At 36.0% G+C, this 20398-nt stretch overlaps 1 protein-coding gene across 4 annotated transcripts in view; it reads right to left on the bottom strand.

The window, feature by feature from the left end:
• The window catches only part of BLTP3B (bridge-like lipid transfer protein family member 3B), a 99597-nt gene that overhangs the window by 55842 nt on the left and 23357 nt on the right, over positions 1-20398 (bottom strand). For all 4 annotated transcript variants that reach the window (XM_081250389.1, XM_081250390.1, XM_081250392.1 and 1 more), the window contains exons 2-4: positions 2895-3057; positions 1643-1681; positions 393-484 (exon numbers count right to left, since the gene is read on the bottom strand). In XM_081250389.1, coding sequence (XP_081106515.1) covers positions 393-484; positions 1643-1681; positions 2895-3057 — 294 coding nt within the window. The remainder of the gene's footprint in view (positions 1-392; positions 485-1642; positions 1682-2894; positions 3058-20398) is intronic.

Raw genomic sequence — 20398 nt, 5'->3', positions numbered from 1 at the left:
GTCTATAATTTTTTAAGGCATCAACTTAACTCTTAAGAGTCATTAAAATTCCACTGATGCATAGAACAAATGTTATACAGAGAAAGTATTCAGAGACCAAGTAAGAGACTATCTGATTTAGAATGCCTAAGCTCTTCTTTCATTTTCTGCTACTGCTCTGCATTTGACTGATCATTAGTATTTAATATCAAGGAAAGCAAGATGAATAAAAGAGGCTAAAAATCAATTCTGCTACTTTTGCAACGTATTTACTGAAACGTAAAATGTTTGATGGGAGAAGTGACTAAAATAGAAACTGAAGTTAGGAAATTTTACTTTATGTCCCATTACTGCAGATAACAGGAAAAAAAATTCCCTTTGCCAGTCATACAGATTAATGGAAAATAGCTTACCTTTGTCCCGAAGCAGTTGCAATGGGTGATGGGCCATTTGGGTTTCGTGGTTCTTCACATGTACTCATTTCCATTATTACTTTATCCAAGGACTAATAAAAATATATTAAAAATGTAAACATTAAATATTTTATTTTATGTATATTATGTAGATATTATTTAAGACTATTTTCTCTTTCATTTCTTTAGGAGCAAAGAAAACAGTAAGTAAGCAGAGTCATTTTAAATGTTTCTCTAGAGGTCTAAAAAGAGAAATACTAAAAAAAAGTGCTTAGTCTTTTCTCAAGGCACTTATTATCTGGTGGAAAAGCTTACTACAGGAGTACAGGAGAAAAAAACTATAAAAAGTAGCCATATACTGCTGAGATCATCAGGTTTTACAGACGTATAATCGCTAATCCCAGAGTGTACTACATTATTAATTGATAAATTAGATTATTTATTAATAAATAGGACTAAACCACCTCTAAAAGCTTAAACCTGAGCTTTAATTAAAACCTGGGTTAATTAAAATAAATAGAACCAATCTAAAACCTGAGATTTAAGATGTGTAACTATGAAAAAATGAAAAATGCAAGGAATATGAAAAAGTAAATACTCTCATAGTAAAAAACTTTCTTTCTCAGTCTAAGGTTTTCTTGAAGGAAGATCAAATGTCCTTAGTAGTCATCACTAATGCATCTCCAGTCATTCTTCATTCTCTATTTAATATTGTACTTATTATCTGAAACTGTCTTGTTTTGTTTACTTGTTCATTGTCAGTCACCTTGTAAAAATATGTTCCCTCAGGGCAGAGGGGAGGTGCTCAGTAAATATTTGTGGTATGAATGAATCGATAAATGACCAAGTGATCAGTTTTCCTTAAAAAGTAAAGTATATTAAAGAACGTATTATATTAGATCAGTAAAAGCAGAAACACAGAAAGTCTGGACCAAACTTTATTAAAAGAAGAATCCCATAAATAAAGTATAATATATCAATAAAAAGTTTAAAAATGCAACAAAATATAACAACTTACAATATAATATTCTAGACCTGAAAAACTTTAAAGACCCTCTCATTTTAAAGTTCAAACTTCTCATTTAAGGACTGAGAAAACTAAGTACCATCAAAATAGAATGAAAGTTAACTAGCAGAGAAGCCATGAGATTATGTTTCTATGAAACAAAATATTAATATTTTGTTTCATATTAGATTTGTTAGATTATATGCATATATAATGTTTATTTCTGAAGCAATTCAGAACTTACCAAACAGATGGGATGTGTTTTCAGTTTTGTCCATGGTATCTACAAAAGAAAATTTTTCTTTCTTTAAAATGAATCATTAAAAAAATAATGTAAAACAGTAATCAACACAGATACTCTCTTAACATAGTGATAGACATACCAAATTATATCAGTTGACTTTTTTCTTAAATTGCAAAATAATAAACTGAGCAATTCATTCATACTCTTGAAATCAGCTGCACCTATTTTATATTAAAAAAGACTACTAGCCTTATTTTCTTGGTCATCTTTTTAAATTAAAATTTCAGGTTCTTTTAATATTTTTTTCCCCAGTTCTGAAAACACATTTTAATTTTGTAGCTGAAGAATTCCCAGCAAAGCATAATCAGTGTTTTGTTCATTTAACAATTTTTTAAATTCTAGAATTCCAACCAATCTCCTTGTAGGTATTCAAGACAAATACAAAAGTGAGACCATTAATGTTAAATGCAAGTAACGTCAAATAAATAATGTTCAAATATATCCTGCACTAAAAATGTCATGTTTTTGTAGACATTTGGGTTTATGGAGGATAGAACAAAAATTAAAGGTTACCATCAAAGGATACAGCAACTTTTCTACAATCTTCTCTTTGGAGCCCAATTTTAATTTTATGAAAAGTTAGCATGCAGTATTTCTACTGAGTAGGCTCCCAAACTAAGCCTAATCTTTAAGAGAAGGAAATGATACGATGTATGATTAGAGCCAAAGATAATAAGAAAGCTTAAGTTTTAATAAGCAGAAATAGTATTAAAAGAAAGCTTTAAAAACCTCAAAATAAAAAACAAATGAGGAAAAGAGACAGAATTTCAAATAAAAGTATAATGTCCAGAATAAGATAACTTAACAGTCCTTATGTCTTCATTTGAAGTAGTGTTTACTAACTACAAATTTAAATTGTCCCTTTTGACAACAAATTGTGTGAAAAAAATTTAAATATGTACCAAATTTAACAAATTATTTTATTAATAAAGCATCAACAATTTTATTTAAAAATTAATATTAACTTTTAATAAAAATTAAAACCTATAAATTAATATATATTAACATTCAATTAAATTCAAAAGGCACACATTCATGCAATTATTTATACAAGGTATCTGTCTTTTAAAATTATGTTAATAAAAATGCTTCTTTTCAGAATTACCTAAAACAAAGTATTTATTTTAAAAGATAGGGATGAAATAAATAAAATGAAAACAGAAAATGCCTTGCACAGATATCAAAGTCTCACCCTAATAGATGCTTTATTACAAAAAACTTTGTTGATAGCAAGCCATGTTGGCAAATCCAACATATTCTGGAGCACCTCTTCATCCAACTCCAAATTCTTCAGTTCACCTTCTCCTTTAAGGGTACTTAGATTTATCTTGTCAGGAGATAAATTTTTGGTAAATCTGAAAGAGAATATATATTGACATTTATTTTAGTGTTAGTTACTGTACCCCTGAGTTGTTCTTGCAAATATACAGAGCATTAAGAATGTAATAACAGCACTAAGAAACACAAAACCACAATGATAGGCTCTACTCTAATCCATGTTTTTCAATGTGGTTTTGTTATTATTGTTTTGATCTCCCTTGTCCATAGCTCTCTTACACAAAGTCTACAGTATTTTTGGTATACATTTAAATATCTTATAACCAGACACAACCAAGCTCCAGTTCTTACTGTCTTTCAAATTTATGAATACTTAGTATCCACTATTTTTCAGGAACTATGCAAGGTTTTTTTTTTTTTTTTTTTTTTTTTTTTTTGCGGTACACGGGCCTCTCACTGCCGTGGCCTCTCCCGTCGCGGAGCACAGGCTCCAGACGCGCAGGCTCAGCGGCCATGTCTCACGGGCCCAGCCGCTCCACAGCATGCGGGATCCTCCCGGACCGGGGCACGAACCCGTGTCCCCTGCATCGGCAGGCGGACTCCCAACCACTGCGCCACCAGGGAAGCCCTAGGAACTATGCAAGGTTTTGAGTCATCCCCTACAACATTTTGTTCACTTCGCTACAGACAATATCACAGAAGTGGATATTCCTATTTTACTAACCAATATACAAGTAAGGTAAGGAAACGAGGTGGCCCTTTAGAAATAGTAGCAGCAGCAGCTGCTACCACTGCCATTCATCATGCCAAGAGCTTAATGAAAGTGCCAAAAGTCACATAGGAGACTGGACCCTGAATTCTAATTAAAGAATTCAAATTCTCTATAATGATTTAAAAAGGAAAGTTCTTAAACTCAAAAGAAAAGACTGAAAATAATAATAGTTAAATAACAGTGAACATTTCCCAAGGGTTTATTGGATACCAAGCTCTTCTCTTTGAGTGCATGCGTTACTAATTTTCATGATAACCCATTAGGGTCAATACTATTTTCATTCCCACTTTTTAAAAAAAATATTTATTTATTTATTTGGCTGCACTGGGTCTTAGTTATGGCAAGTGGGATCTTCGTTGCTGCGTGCGGGATCTTTAGTTGCATCGTGCGGGATCTTTTAGTTGCAGTATGCAGGCTCTTAGTTGCAGCATGTGGGATCTAGATCCCTGACCAGGGATTGAACCTGGGCCCCCTGCGTTGGGAGTGTGGAGTCTTAACTGCCGGACCACCAGGGAAGTCCTTATTCCCACTTTTTACAAGAGTAAATATAAGGAGAAACTAACTTATTTGCCCAATGTCACAACTAATAATGATGATAATAGTAATAATAACAATAAATTACACGTGCACTTTAAAGAACTTTCGTATATATTAATTCTTAACACAACCCTACAAAATAAAAAATTGCTGACTTTACCCAGCCTTACTTTTTCAAAAGTGAAACTACTGAAAAAGTTAACTACTTGCTAACAAAGGAGTTATTAGCTAGTCTTCTACCATTTTTTGATATTAAATATTAAAGTAACAAAATGTACTAGGTTATTTACGTGCCCTACACATCAACAAGAATCAATATGCACATGCTTCTGCACTGACTCTAAACCAGAATTTCCTGAGCCAGATCTTATCTGGATTCATATCTTCTCACAAAATGTCAACACACTGACTTTCTCAATATAAAGTTCGTATTTAACCCATATTTGACCAAAGATGCTGAGTTGTTTCACACTTACTACCAATCATGTTTCATTTAATAATATGAAGTTTCCTGAGAGGCTGCCATTTCTAATCATATAGGAATGACCTGCCACTGCCTCAAGGCAGAATATTAGTGCAGAAGGGAACATTCAATAAGTACTTACTGAGGATTCACTATTCCGACACATACACTGGCAAGCAGTATACTCAAGGTTTTTGCCTTTCTGAAATGTTCAGTTTAGTTGGTGAAGAGTGAATACAGTAGGGGTTCTTAATCCAGATCTTCTTTGAAATAGGGACTTTTGAGCTGATATCTAAAGGATGAGTAATAGAAGTTAACTAGGCAAGGAAAAGAAGGGGGCAGGAAAGAAAGCGTATTCCAAGTAGAAGGAATAAAACATATAAAGGTTCTGAGGCAGGAGGGAGCATGGTATAAAGTGGAAGTGAAAAAGATCAGCATCTGGCATGTAGCAAGAGAGCCAGGGGAGCAGAAGATAACTCTGGAAGGACAAAGAGAGGACTGATTCCACAAGGCCTTGACCATTTTATTCATTCATTCATTCAATAAATTTTAACTGATTACCTATCATTTAAAAGGCACTAGGCAGGGCGGGCTTTCCTGGTGGCACAGTGGTTAAGAATCCACCTGCCATTGCAGGGGACAGGGGTACGAACCCTGGTCCGGGAAGATCCCACATGCTGCAGAGCAACTAAGCCCGTGCGCCACAATTACTGAGCCTGCACTCTAGAGCCCACGAGCCACAGCTACTGAGCCCACGTGCCTAGAGCCCATGCTCTGCAACAAGAGAAGCCACCACAAAGAGAAGGCACCGCAAAGAGAAGCCGGCGCACCGCAACGAAGAGTAGCCCCCGCTCACCACAACTAGAGAAAGCCTGCATGCAGCAATAAAGACCCAATGGGGCCAAAAATAAATAAATAAATATTTTTAAATAAATAAATAAAAGGCACTGGGGATTTGACAATAAACAAAATAGATAAAAATCTCTTCCTTCATGGAGCTTAACTGGGGGGTGGAACACAGAGAATTAAGAAATAAGTTAAATATATAATAAGTCAGATTCAAAGTAAAGAGGTACTCCTTATAGTTGAAATAAGAAATACAAATTTAAGTATATTATTTAACCTCACAAATGTAAGCAATGGAAAAGCTAACAATAGTGATATAATTTATTAGGTATTGTAGGTCGGGAAAATTTGGAGTGGTTAATTTAGTAAAATCCTTACCTATCTTAGCAGAAAGTGAGTATGCAAGATCTAACACTGATACATCTAGAATGAACAGCATAAATATATAATTTAGAGCTAATAGGGTAACAATGAGGTAAATGCAACTGCCACTGGGGAACAAGATTGGAGGGATCAGGAAAGCATGGGTTGGAGGCTTGTTGCTTTTTGTGTTCAGCTCCCTTTAATTCATTCATTCATTTATATAACAAATATTTGTTGTGTGCCAAAAATGTGCCAGACACATAAATGAAACAGATTAGTGGGGGAGACAGGGTATTTTCTACCACAACAATGCCAAAAATTGAAACTGAATATTAGGCAGTCTTGTTCTTAAAATTTTTTATTAGGCAATTGATGCCAACATTTTGCTCCCCTCTTCTCTTACCCTTCCTCTTACATTGTCATTCTGTAACACAAACTTTTCAGTCATCTGGTACCCACACCCAGTCTTGTTTTTTGGTGTTGTGGGGAACTTATGAATGGGGCAGTAAAGGAGAACTCTTACCTGTCCTACCTTTCCCCTCCAATGGCATGGCTAGGAGAGGTCCCAGGATTTCTGTGGAGGGGGTTTGTGGTTGTTGAGTTCCAGGTAGTTATGAGGCACTGCAGTGAGCTGAAGCAGCAAGGATGATAAGCATACTGAGCAGACTACTTTGGAGCCAGAATGAGAAAAGCTGTCTCTTTTTTTATGTATTCAGGTACCAGAGTAGTGCATATAGAACCACCTGGGAGCGCTTAAAAAACTCAATGCCCAGGCACAACCCCCTCCCTTCCCACCCCCACCACTACCAATTAAATTAAAAAGTCTCTGGCAAAGGGACCTCAGGCACATGATTCAAATCATTAACATACAGTTCATAAGTGATTTCTGCACAATTGATTGAGTTAAAAAATTAGAGCTTCAAACCACTTTTCCTTCTAATATTCATAATATAAAGTCCAAGAAAGAACAACACTGACTTCCTTGACTTTATAATACATAGTTATAGTGTAAATAGGAAATGTGTAGCTTTTATTTCATGAATAAGGTTAATTCTGTGGTCAAAAGGTCCCCCCCCCACCAACAAACATACTAGTTTTACAGTTCTGATCTCACCTCTTACCCTCAGTGTCCCCATGCTGTTCTCCAAACATACCAGGCAAGCTCTCTTCCTAAGAATTTTTCATTGGCTGCTCCTACTGCATGCAACACTATTTCCACCATATCCATAAGGCTAAGTCCCTCACCACCTTAGAGTCTACTCAAATATTACCTCCTCAATGAGGCTGCTGATGAAACAAAATTATTTTAAGGCAGGAAAAAAAATTTAACATGAAATTTTCTCTGCTGTTTGAGCCACTATACCTTCTCCTTAGTGTGCATTGTGCATCTGCATTATATATTAACTAGATTCCCTAAGAAGATGCAGGAATGTCTACACACACACACACATACCAATTTCCTGCTGGCACCAGCAAGGAAACTCCTTAGGAGATAGCATTCCCTCCTTAATCATGTAAGGGGTTATGATGACCCACTACTCACTTTGTTGAACTATGTAAACTGTCAACGTCACCTTGATGTTTAACCCTTTGATGTATAACCCTTTGTCTCAAAAACTTATATAACTGTGCTTTGACCTCTAATGGGCAGAACAGTCCTCAGAGCTTTCTGAAAGACTATCTCCCTAGTTACAATTTTCAGATTGGCTTGAATAAAATTTTCCATTTCTTTCTTGAAAAAAAAAAAAGTCAGATTCTGATAACTATGGAAAAAACAAAGCAAAAGTAAGATAGGAGGTGCAAGCAGAGGACCTTTTAATTTTGAAAAGAGTAGACAGGAAAAGCCTCATTAAAAAGATGACATTTGGGCAAAGATCTGAAGAAAGCCAAGGAGCTAGCTATGCAAATATCTGGAGGAAGAATGCTCTAGGCAGAGGAAAAGCTAAGGGCAAAAACTGAGGTAGGAACATGCTTGGCAGGTCTGAGGAATAGCAAGGCCAATGTGAGTGGAGGAAATGAACAAGGGCAAAAATGAAAGGAGATGAGGTTAGAGAAATAACAAGGGCCAGATCATGTGAGGCCTTTTAAGCCACTCTAAGAACTCTCTGGCTTTTACTCTGAGTAAAAATGAGAGTGCTTGGAGATGGTTTTTGACAAGAACAGGGATTTTTAAAGGATCGCTCTATTGAGAATCGATGAAAGAAGGCCATGGACAGAAGCAGGGAGCCCAGACAGGTTACTGCAATAAGACAGGTAAGAGGAGATGTTGCCTTGGACCAAGATGGAAGAGTAGGAAGTGGTGAGAAGGGAACAGTTCTAGACATATTCTGAAGGTAAAGCCAACGGGATTTGATAGTACAGACTGAAGTCAAGGATGGCTCCAAGGTTTTTGATCTAAGCAAACAGAAGGATAGAACCACCATTTATTGGGGTACAGAGACATAGGGAGAAATAAGCTTGGGATTAAGGATCAGAATTTAGGCTTGGAATAGTTTAATTAAGAGATGCTTATTAGATATCCAAGAGGAGATACCAATTAGGTAGCTGGATATTCAAATCTTATTCAGTAGTTGCAGATACAAATTTAATAATCACCAATGTTATATATGGTATTTACAATTGCAAGATGGAGACAAAAAATGAAATGGCTCAAGGACTGTGGTCAAGGACCACTAAGAGGCCAAGTAACCAATAAAGGCGATTAAGAAGGAAGGGCCAGTGAGGTAGGAGAGAAATCGTTTTTGTTTTTTTCCTTTTTTGGGTGAGAGGAAATTCAGCAGGCTTTTATGTTGACGACCATGATGCAGAGAAAAGAAAACTACTGATGGACAGACACAGATGGAATAAAATCCTTGATTAGAAGCACATAGAGTACACAAGAAGAGGGACTGGCTTTGAACAGTTTTGATTTTGGAAAGCATATTAATACTCTATATATGCAAAAAATAAAATAAGAAAGAATGTGAAGAGGGGAAATACCTAAAACTGAAAGCAACCTGAAACAAATGAACCTAATTGTATTAAAAAATACTGTAACCACATTCAAGGGGAAGATAGGAAGAAAGGACAGAGGGACAGATGGACAAAAACTAATCTGATTAACTCATGAATACAACATTTGACTATATATCCTTAGTGTTGGACAAGGAGGGGTGATTAGTGGAGAAATCACGCAACATCTTAACGGGCTATGGTACAAGAATGTTCACCTCAATGATATTTACAAAAGGAAAAAAGTGAAAACACCTAAATGTCCACAATAATCCCTTTAATTATGATACATTATGCCTACATATATATCAAGCAATACGTGTTGAGAATTATAAAGAAATGGTTATACTATAGTGCCTGGTGAAAATTCAAGGTTCAAAATTATATACTGTGATTTCAATACGCAAAAGTGGAAGATGGAAAGATTAAAATGTTATTCACAAGAAATTCTATCTTCAATTTAGTTCATACCAAAGGGACAACATGTGCAAGGAGCATGGACCTTAATTAAAGTCAGACAAACAAATCTGAATTCTAGTTTAGCCACCTACTGTGACACCCCTCTGCCTCAATTTCCTCATCTGTAAAATGGAGAAAATAATACCAACTCAAAAAATTTTAGTGAGGATTAAAGATAATATGTAAAGTATCTGATACAAAACAGATATCCAATCAAGAGTTCTCTTTCTCCTGACCTGCTTTTTATTGAGTTTAAATTATGAAGGCATTGATTATAGTTTTAACAGGAGCAATATCAAAAGTTCAAGCTTGGGGGGACTTCCCTGGTGGCACAGTGGATAAGACTCCATGCTCCCAGTGCAGGGGGCCCGGGTTCGATCTCTGGTCAAGGAACTAGATCCCACATGCATGCCGCAACGAAGAGTTTGCATGCCACAACTAAGGAGCCCACGTGCAAGGAACCAGCAAGCCGCAATTAAGGAGCCCTGGAGGGCTTCCCTGGTGGCGCAGTGGTTGAGTCTGCCTGCCGATGCAGGGGACACGGGTTCGTGCCCCGGTCTGGGAAGATCCCACATGCCACGGAGTGGCTGAGCCCGTGAGCCATGGTCGCTGAGCCTGTGCGTCCGGAGCCTGTGCTCCACAACAGGAGAGGCCACAACAGTGAGAGGCCCGCGTACCGCAAAAAAAAAAAAAAAAAAAAAAAAAAGGAGCCCTGGAGCCGCTACTAAGAAGCCTGCCTGTTGCAACTAAGACCCAGCGCAACGAAAAAAATAAATAAATAAATATTTTTTAAAAAAAAGGTTCACGCTTCGGAATTCCCTTATAAGCCAGTGGTTAGGACTCTGCACTTTCACCACCGAGGGTGTGGGATCAATCCCTGCTCAGGGAACTAAGATCCCGCAAGGGGTGCAGCCAAAAAAACCCCAAAAAAGTTCAAGCTTATCCAAACAGGACTTTAAAATGGCAGAGCTGTGGAGCTAATCTTGAAAACATATTAATACTGCTCATCTATTAAAATATTTTAAAGAGGAAGCTGAAGATGTATTGGTAACTGTCACATCCACAGCTATTAGAAAGTTGGTTTCTTATACTGGGTAGGCCGTGGACATGTCAAATTATTTATCTTCTATTATTCATACATGAGGCTTTCATTTAGCATATATTTCAGTTTTGCACAAATATTTCCCAATCATTCATTAATATAATTATGTTCCTTCCAAAAACAGAGACAGAAGGATGGTTTTTCAGTCACATTTGTTAACTTAACTGATAGAGGAAAAGCACACTTTCAATAAGTGTACACTAGGTAAACAAAGGGAATAAAACTCACAAAATAACATTAAGGCATGGACTAGCTATGTGTCTACCTATGCTTTGTCCAAGTGTTGCTATAGGCTCTTTGGACTAAATTGCCACGTGAAACCTCCAGATAATTGCATTATTCTACTAAATATTATAATTGAGAAGTGTTATAATACTGGGCCTGATCCTAAAGAGAATAAATAATTATCCGAAGTAAACCTCTTCAGTTCACTAAAGACTCATTTAAAGCTCTAAAAGTTATATAAACATTTTAAAACAAACTTTAAAAAAATGGTAGAAATCTAGGTCAATGAATTAAACTTCTAAGTAATTAATTATTTGGTGGAGATAGGAGTGGGGTGGGAGAATGGAAGCATGAAATCTATATAAAACCAAAATAGACATGTTAAAGACTGAAAATGAAGATAAAAAAGAAAGCTGATTGGCTTGAATATGTCAAAGTCATAACAATTGTACAGAAGAAAGTCATAACACATAATAAAGATAAAATTGGCACAATTCTTACTGAATTTTTTATTTTTAAAATTCAGAACACACAATAATGTTCCATTACTATGTACATTATGGCATGTAAAGAGGATTATTTTAAAATAAACATGTGTTCTTTATTTTAACATTAGTATTATATGAAATAAGTTTTAAATGTGGATGTATATATTTTATTGGTTAACTATATTTTTAACAATGTAACAATTTTAAAGCTAACTTAAAACATGCAAACAGGCTTCCATTTTTCCAAAATCTTCTTTAATTACATGTAATACATGAAAATAAATTTACTAGGTTTTTCATTAGTAACAACAAAATAGCTAAGTAGAGGAATAAAATTTCCAGGCAAATGGAAAGGAAAGGTTTGATTTAGATTACATATTTTACAGTTAATACATAATTAGAGTCTAAATTATGTGCAGAGGACTGTACATGGTAAAATTTAGGGCAAAACAAAGTAAGTCAGTCCATATAATCAAGATTTATAATTTGCTTAAGGGAACACAGCACAAATGCACGAAAAGTCAAGAATCGCAGCTCTGCAAGAAGAAAAATGCTGCTTAACACTTAACCTCTCGTGGATGGACCTAGAGTCTGTCATACAGAGTGAAGTAAGTCAGAAAGAGAAAAACAAGTACTGTAGGCTAACAAATATATATGGAATCTAAAAAAAATAAATTAAACAAAATGGTTCTGTAGAACCTAGGGGCAGGACAGGAATAAAGATGCAGACATAGAGAATGGACTTGAAGACACGGGGAGGGGGAAGGGTAAGCTGGGACGAAGTGAGAGAGTGGCATGGACTTATATACACTACCAAATGTAAAATAGATAGCTAGTGGGAAGCAGCCGCATAGCACAGGGAGATCAGCTTGGTGCTTTGTGACCATCTAGGGGGGTGGGTAGGGAGGGTGGGAGGGAGGGAGACGCAAGAGGGAAGAGATATGGGAATATATGCATATGTATAGCTGATTCACTCTGTTATATAGCAGAAACTAACACAGTAATGTAAAGCAATTATACTCCAATAAAGATGTTAAAAAAAAATTACACCCCCCCCCTCAAAAAAAATACTTAACCTCTCAGAATTCCCTGGTGGCACAGCGGTTAAGAATCTGCCTGCCAATGCAGGGGACACAGGTTTGATCCCTGGTCTAGGAAGATCCCACATGCTGCAGAGCTACTAAGCCTGTGCACCACAACTACTGAGCCTGCGCTCTAAAGCCTGCAAGCCACAACTACTGAGCCCGCGTGCCACAACCACTGAAGCCCACACGCCTAGAGCCTAGAGCCCGCAACAAGAGAAGCCAGCCCAAGGAGAAGCCCGTGCACCACAACGAAGGGCAGTCCCCACTTGCCGCAACTAGAGAAAGCCTGCATGCAGCAACGAAAACCCAATGCAGCCAAACATAAAATAAATAAAATAATAATTTATTTATTTATTTATGGCTGTGTTGGGTCTTGTTGCTGCGTGTGGGCTCTCCCCAGTTGCAGCGAGCAGGGGCTGCTCCTCATCGCGGTGCGCAGGCTTCTCACTGCAGTGGCCTCTCCCACTGCGGAGCATGGGTCCCAGGCGCACAGGCTTCAGTAGTTTTGGCACCCGGGCTCAGTAGTTGTGGCTTGCGGGCTCTAGAGCTCAGGCTCAGTAGTTGGGGTGCCCAGGCCCAGCCACTCCACGGCATGTGGGATCCTCCTGGACTAGGGCTCAAACCCGCATTCCCTGCACTGGCAGGCGGATTCTCAACCACTGCACCACCAGGGAAGGCCAAAATAAATTTTTATTAAAAAAAAAAAAAACCTCTCTATGGCTCAGTTTCCTCATCTGTAAAATGGTGATAATAATAATACCTGCCTCATGGGGCTGTTTTGAGGATTAACTGAGTTAGAACATGGAAAATGCCAGGAATTGTCTCTAACACAGAAAATTCACTGATGTTTAAAAACAAAACAAAACAAACACCCCCCCCCAAAACCAGAGCCTTTCTAATAAACAGACTTGTTTAAAAAAAAAAAAAACAGAAAAGAAAATTCAGTGAGTGTTAGCTACTATTAATATGAAGATGCAGGTTAAATAAGAATATGAACAACACAGAGACATTACATAACCAGTGATCAAAATTTTCTAAAAAAGATTTCTGGCTTGATAAATCACTAAGTATACAGTAGATCATAAATCAGAAAGATATAAATTATATATCTGATGTTACTGTAAATTTTAGTCATGATTTATTTGAACTTTCATCAGATCATTTTATAGCTGTATCATAAAAACAAAGATCATAAAGTTGTTTTATTTGCTAAAGCAAACTGCAACAGATTTGTGAAATGAACTATCTCTAGATTAAATATAGTATTTGGGGGTAGAATCATAAAATCTTAGTGCTAAAAACAATCTTAGAACATAGCTTATAAACCCTTTTCTGACCTACTTACCTTCTTCCACAATTACTTCTTTGTATTCAGATAACAGCCCCTCCCTGGGACATTCTTTTAAAACTTCATCAGCTAATATGCATTTCTTGAATTATTCACCTTGTCCTGAAAGTATTTATGGTTCCTATTATTGTACAGGTTGTTAGAGATTCACATCAATGCCTACTATTCTTCTAAACTTAAGAAGTGGCAAAAAAAAAAAAAAAGAAAAAGAAAGAAGGAAAAAGTAGCTATGCTACTTGATAATATTTTCCTCAAATAACAGTTGTAATTAGAAATAATCATTCTCATTCTGATATTTCATGCTATAGCATGAAAAACTAGATTTTACAGGGAATTTTAAAATGCATGTTAAATTGTTTAATTTAAAAGTTTAAAGTAGGCACACTTAATCTGAAGTTCTTGGATGGGCTTCAAGGGGTCCAAGATACTTCATAATATTTTCAAAGTGGGCTTTTGGACACTGAAAAGGCTAAGAACCATTGCTTTAATGTAATAGGATTAATTGTAACCATCCAGAAAATAAATTACTTCAATACTGTAATTTGATTATTAATATCATTGTTGTTTGATTTAATTAACTTATTATAAACAAACACCTCTCAGGGTGCCTACCCAGTTACCACTGATTCTGTCTTCCCAGAGAAAGGCTATAAACATAGGGGAAAGGTGCATACCTAAGACATGTTATATACATCCTTGGTTACAGTTGATTTGATCTAGAGAATAACAAGGCATTTAGACTCTTCAATCAGATTTCTTCCTTCAGAAATTTAAAACTAGAAACTACCTTAGGATCAACTGACAAACAATAAAGGAGCAGAACTGAAAAACACAAATCCAACATTTAAGAACTTAAAGATACCATAAAGATTCTTAACCCATCATTGTTCCATTCTCTCCAGTTGGGCCTAACTAAAACCGTTGAAATGAATTGGTAATTGAAATCACTAGCTAGTATCTCAAGACTGTGCACCCCTACAAGGATTATGTTCTTACTGCAATGAAAAGATATGAAAAGAACCAAAATCTTTATGTAAGCAAATCTAACAACAGCTTCAGCTTCACTTTATTAAAAACAACATTTCTAGAAGAGAAAATACCTAAAGACCATATGGTAAAGTTGTACAAGAGAACATGTTACTGGAGCATGTTCCCAAAATCTGATAGTCTGCCAAGTCCTTTGGCTAAAAACATTAAGTTATTAATCTGCACCTAATTACACCCTTTTACAGACCATGGGCTTCATCATGCAGCCATAAAGATTCCTCTACTTAAAACTAAGAAACAAATGAGGTTTTTCTAAAGAAACTCCTATTTCCTTTCTGCCTTACCCAACACCATTTTCTCACCCCAGTTGTATCTCCTTTAACCTGGCAACCTCCTCTTAAGGCTAGTTGCCTTCTTGCCCCACTCTATGCCTCATTGTCTTCAGGTTCAAGAAGTGAATTAGTTATTTTCAAAATTTTGGATATGAGATCAAGAAATAGACTTTACAATCCAGTACACACATACGAAACAAAAATTTCTCAAAGTGATAGCTTAATATACTCTGATATTTTCCATTCTATTTCCTCCTTTCAAAATGGTGATTGACTACACTATTTTCACAAAGCAAGCTATGACCCACAGTTTAAGAAACAATACATAAGAAGTACATACATCATGACCAAGTATTTATTCCAGTAATGAAGGTTGGTTTAACATTCAAAAATAAACTAATGTAATTCACCATATGAAAAGTAAAATCACATCATGATCTCAATAGAGGCATAAAAAAGCGCTGGACAAAAGTTAACAACATGCATGGAAAAATAATTCTCAATAAACTAGGAACAGAAGAGAACTTCCCCAAAACCACAGGGACTTGTACAAAAACCCTACAGTTGCGATCATACTTTTAATGATGAAAGACTAAAATGTTTTTCCCCTAAGACAGAGACAAGGCAAGGATGTCTGCTCTCACCACTTCTATTCAACATTGTACTGGAGGTTCTACCTGACACAGTAAGGCAAAAAATAAAATAAAATAAAATAATAAAAATAAAAGGCATCCAGTTTAGAAATGAAATAAAACTGTGTTATTTCCCAGATGACATTATCATCTATGTAGAAAATCCTACAAAACTTAAAAAAAAACCCAAACTACCAGAACTAATAAATGAGTTTAGCGAGGTGACAAGATATAAGACCAACATAAAAAATAAAATTAATTAAAGACACAAGAGCCATATGAAAGAGCTCCCAATGGCCAAAGCTGGAAAAATCTGGGCAACAAAATAAATTAAATATTATTGGATTATAACTCAAAGTATAAAATAAATATACATGAGTCTACACAGATTAAAAAAATGATTGAATAAGTAAATAACTGGGAGAAAACAGATTAATCTCCCACACAGAAAATTTTTTTTTTTTTTTTTTTTTTTTTTTTTTTTGCGGTATGTGGGCCTCTCACTGTTGTGGCCTCTCCCGTTGCGGAGCACAGGCTCTGGACGCACAGGCCCAGCGGCCATGGCTCACGGGCCCAGCCGCTCCGCGGCATGCGGGATCCTCCCGGACCGGGGCACGAACCCGCGTCCCCTGCATCGGCAGGCGGACTCTCAACCACTGCGCCACCAGGGAAGCCCCAGAAAATTTTTAAATAACTTAATAAGATATTCAAACCTTAGGGAACTGCAGAACTCCTCAGTCATTTTGTGTGTGCTGCACATAGTACTTCCTTCCTTCCAAAATGTACAGTATGAAAGTGGGGAAGAGAGTAATTTTATAGTGGATAACCTGACAAACACTACATCAGCCAGGTGATCAAGGTCAATGTCAACAATAAGAGATCTAAAGACACATACAGACTGAAAGTGAGAGGATTAAAGAAGGTATTCTATGCATATGACTTTCAAAAGAAAGTCAGAGTAGCAATAACTATAACAGAAAAAATAGACTTTAAAACAAAGACTGTAACAAGAGACAAAGAAGGACATTACATAGTGATCAAGGGATCAATCCAAGTAGAAGACATAACAACTATAAATATATATATGCACCCAACATAGGAAAACCTAAATATATAAGCAAATATTAACAGACATAGAGGAATAAATTTACAGTAACACAATAATAGTAGGGGACTTTAACACCCCACTTACATCAATGGACAGACTATCCGGATAGAAAATCAATAAGGAAACACTGCCATTAAATGACACATTAGACCAGGTGAACTTGATTGATATTTAGAGAGCATTCCAACTGAAAGCAGCAGAATGCACATTCTTTTCAAGTGCACATGGAACATTCTTCAGGACAGATAACATGATAGACTACAAAACAAGTTCATTAAATTTGAGAAGACTGAAAACATATCAAGCATCATTTCCAACCACAATGCTATGAGACTAGACATCAACTACAAGAAAAAAAAAAAAGCACAAACGTGGAGGGTAAACAATATGTTCTAAACACCAATGAATCACTGAAGAAGTCAAAAAGGAAACTGAAAAAAACCTGGAGACAAATGAAAACAAAATGATCCAAAATCTATGGGACTCAGCAAAAGCAGTAATAAGAGGGAAGTTTACAGCTATACAAGCTTACCTCAGGAAACAGGAAAATCTCAAATAAACAACCTAAAGAAACTAGAAAAAGTAGAACAAACAAAACCCAAAGTTAGTAGAAGGAAAGAAATTATAAAGATCAAAGAAGAAATAAATGAAATAGAGAAAAAAAATAGAAAAGATAAATGAAACAAAGAGCTGGTCATTTGAAAATTTAAACAAAATTGATAAACCTTTAGCCAGACTCTTCAAGGAAAAAAAGAGGGCCCAAATCAATAAAATCAGAAACAAAAAAGAAGTTACAACTGACACCACAGAAATACAAAAGATCAAAATAGATTACTACAAACAATTATACATCAATAAAATGGACAACCTAGAAGAAATGGACAAATCCCTAGAAATGTACAATCTCCCAAGACTGAATCAGGAAGAAATGGAAAATATGAACAGATCAATTACCACTAGTGAAACTGAGTAAGTAATTTTAAAAACTCCCAACAAACAGAAGTCCAGAACCAGAGGGCTTCAAAGATGAATTCTACCAAACAGTTAGAGAAGAGTTAACACCTATCCCTCCAAATTATTCCCAAAAATTGCAGAGGAAGAAATACTTTCAAACTCATTCTACAAGGCCAGCATCACCCTGATACAAAAACCAGACAAAGATACCGCAAAACAAAAGAAAAAAGAAAATTCCAGGCCAATATCACTGATGAACATAGATGCAAAAATCCTCAAGAAAATATTAGCAAACCAAATTCAACAATACATTAAATGTATCACACATCATGATTGAGTGGGATCTGTCCCAGGGATGCAAGAATGGCTCAAAAATCCACAAATCAATCAATGTGATAAACCATATTAACAAACCAAAGAATAAAACCATAAGATCATCTCAACAGATAAAGAAAAAGCTTTTGATAAAATTCAACATGTGTTTATGATAAAAACTCTCAACAAAGTGGGTATAGATGGAACAGACCTCAACATAATAAAGGCCAAATATGATGAACCCACAGCTAACATCATACTCAGTGGTGAAAAGCTGAAAGTATTTCCTCTAAGATCAGGAACAAGACAAGGATGCCCACTCTCCCCACTTTTATTCAGCACAGTATTGGAAGTCCTAGCCACAGCAATCAGACAAGAGAAAAAAAATAAAACGAATAAAATTGGAGAGGAAGAAGTAAAACTGTCAGTTTGCAAATGGCATGATACCATACATAAAAAAATCCTAAAGACACCAAGAAAAAAATACTAGAACTCATTGATGGATTCAGGAAAGTTGCAGGATACAAAATAATATACAGAAATTTACTGCATTTCTATACACATATATCAGAAAGAGAAATTAAGGAAACAATCCCATTTACCATCGCATAAAAAAGAATAAAATACTTAGAAATAAACCTACCTAAGAAGGCAAAAGATTTGTCCTCCAAAAAGTAAAAGACAATGATGAAAGAAACTGAAGACAACACAAACAGATGGAAAGATATACTGTGTTCTTGGATTGGAAGAATCAATATTGTTGAAATGACCACACTACCCAAGGTAATCAACAGATTCAATGCAATCCCTATCAAATTACCAATGGCATTTTTCACAGAACTAGAACAAATAATTTTAAAATCCATAAGAAAACATAAAAGGCTCCAAATAGCCAAAACAATCTTAAGAAAGAAGAACAAAGTTGGAGGTATCACACTCACTGATTTCAAACTACACTACAAAGCTACAGTAATCAAAACAGTACAGTATTGGCACAAACACAGACACATAGATCAATGGAACAGAGCAGAGTCCAGGAATGAACCCACACTTACATGGGCAATTCATCTACAACAAAGGAGACAAGAATATACAATGGGGAAAAGACAGCCTCCTCAATAAATGATGTTGGTAAAACTGGACAGCTGCATGCAAAAGAATCAAACTGTACTAATTTCTCACACCATGCACAAAAATAAATTTAAAATGGATTAATAAAGACTTAAATGTAAGAACGGAAACCATAAATAAAACTTCTATAAGAAAACATAGGCAGTATGCTCTTTGACATTGGTCTTAGTAATATGTTTTGGATATGCCTCCTCAGGCAAGGGAAACTAAAGCAAAAATAAACAATGAGACTACATCAAACTAAAAAGCTTTTACAAAGTGAAGGGAACTATCAACAAAATGAAAAGGCCACCCACTGAACAAGAGAAGGTACCTGTAAATGATATATCCAACAAAGGGTTAAAACAGAAAACAAAGAACTCATACAACTCAACATCAAAAACAAAAACAAAAACCAATTAAAAACCAGTCAGAAGGGCTGAATAGATATTCTCCCAAAGAAGGCAGACAGATGGCCAGAAGGCACCTGAAAAGATGCTCAACATCACTAATTATGGGGGAGGTGCAAATCAAAACCACAATGAGATATCACCTAATACCTGTAAGAATGGCTATTATCAGAAAGACCACAAATAACAAGTATTAGAAAGGATGTGTAGAAAAGGGAACCCCCATGCACTGCTGGTGGGACTGTAAATGGGTGCAGTTGCAATGGAAAACAGTAGGGAGGCTCCTCAAAAAAATTAAAAACAGAACTACCATACAATCCAGCAATTCCACTCCTGGGTATTTACCCAAGGAAAACTGAAACACTAATTATAAAAGATACATAAACACTAATTATAAAAGATACATGCATGTTCGTTGCAGCATTATTTACAATAGCCAAGATATGGAAGCAACCTACCTGCTCATCAATGGAAAATTACTCAGCCATAAAACAGATACTGAGAATAAACAGGTGGTTGCCAGAGGGGAGAGGGGTAAGGAAGAAGAAAATAGGTGAGGGGAATTAAGCGGTACAAACTTCCATTTGCAAAATAAATGAGTCATGGGTATGAAATATACAGCGTGGGGAATATAGTCAATAATTATGTAATATCATTGCCTGGGGACAGATGGTTAACTAGACTTATTGTGGTGATCATTTTGAGATATATAAAAATATTGAATCATTATGTTGTGTAACAGGAACTAACATAGTGCTGTAGGTCAATTATACTTCAAAAACAAACTCACAGAAAAGAGACCAGATTTGTGGTTACCAGAGGGTGGAGGGAGGGGGAATTGGATGAACGCAGTCAAAAGGTACAAACCTCCATTTATAAGATATATAACAC

The sequence above is a fragment of the Mesoplodon bidens genome, assembly GCF_964165515.1.
Source record: "Mesoplodon bidens genome assembly, chromosome: 11".
In the NCBI taxonomy this organism is placed as follows: Eukaryota; Metazoa; Chordata; class Mammalia; order Artiodactyla; family Ziphiidae; genus Mesoplodon; species Mesoplodon bidens.
This window is presented reverse-complemented; position numbering and strand designations above follow the sequence as displayed.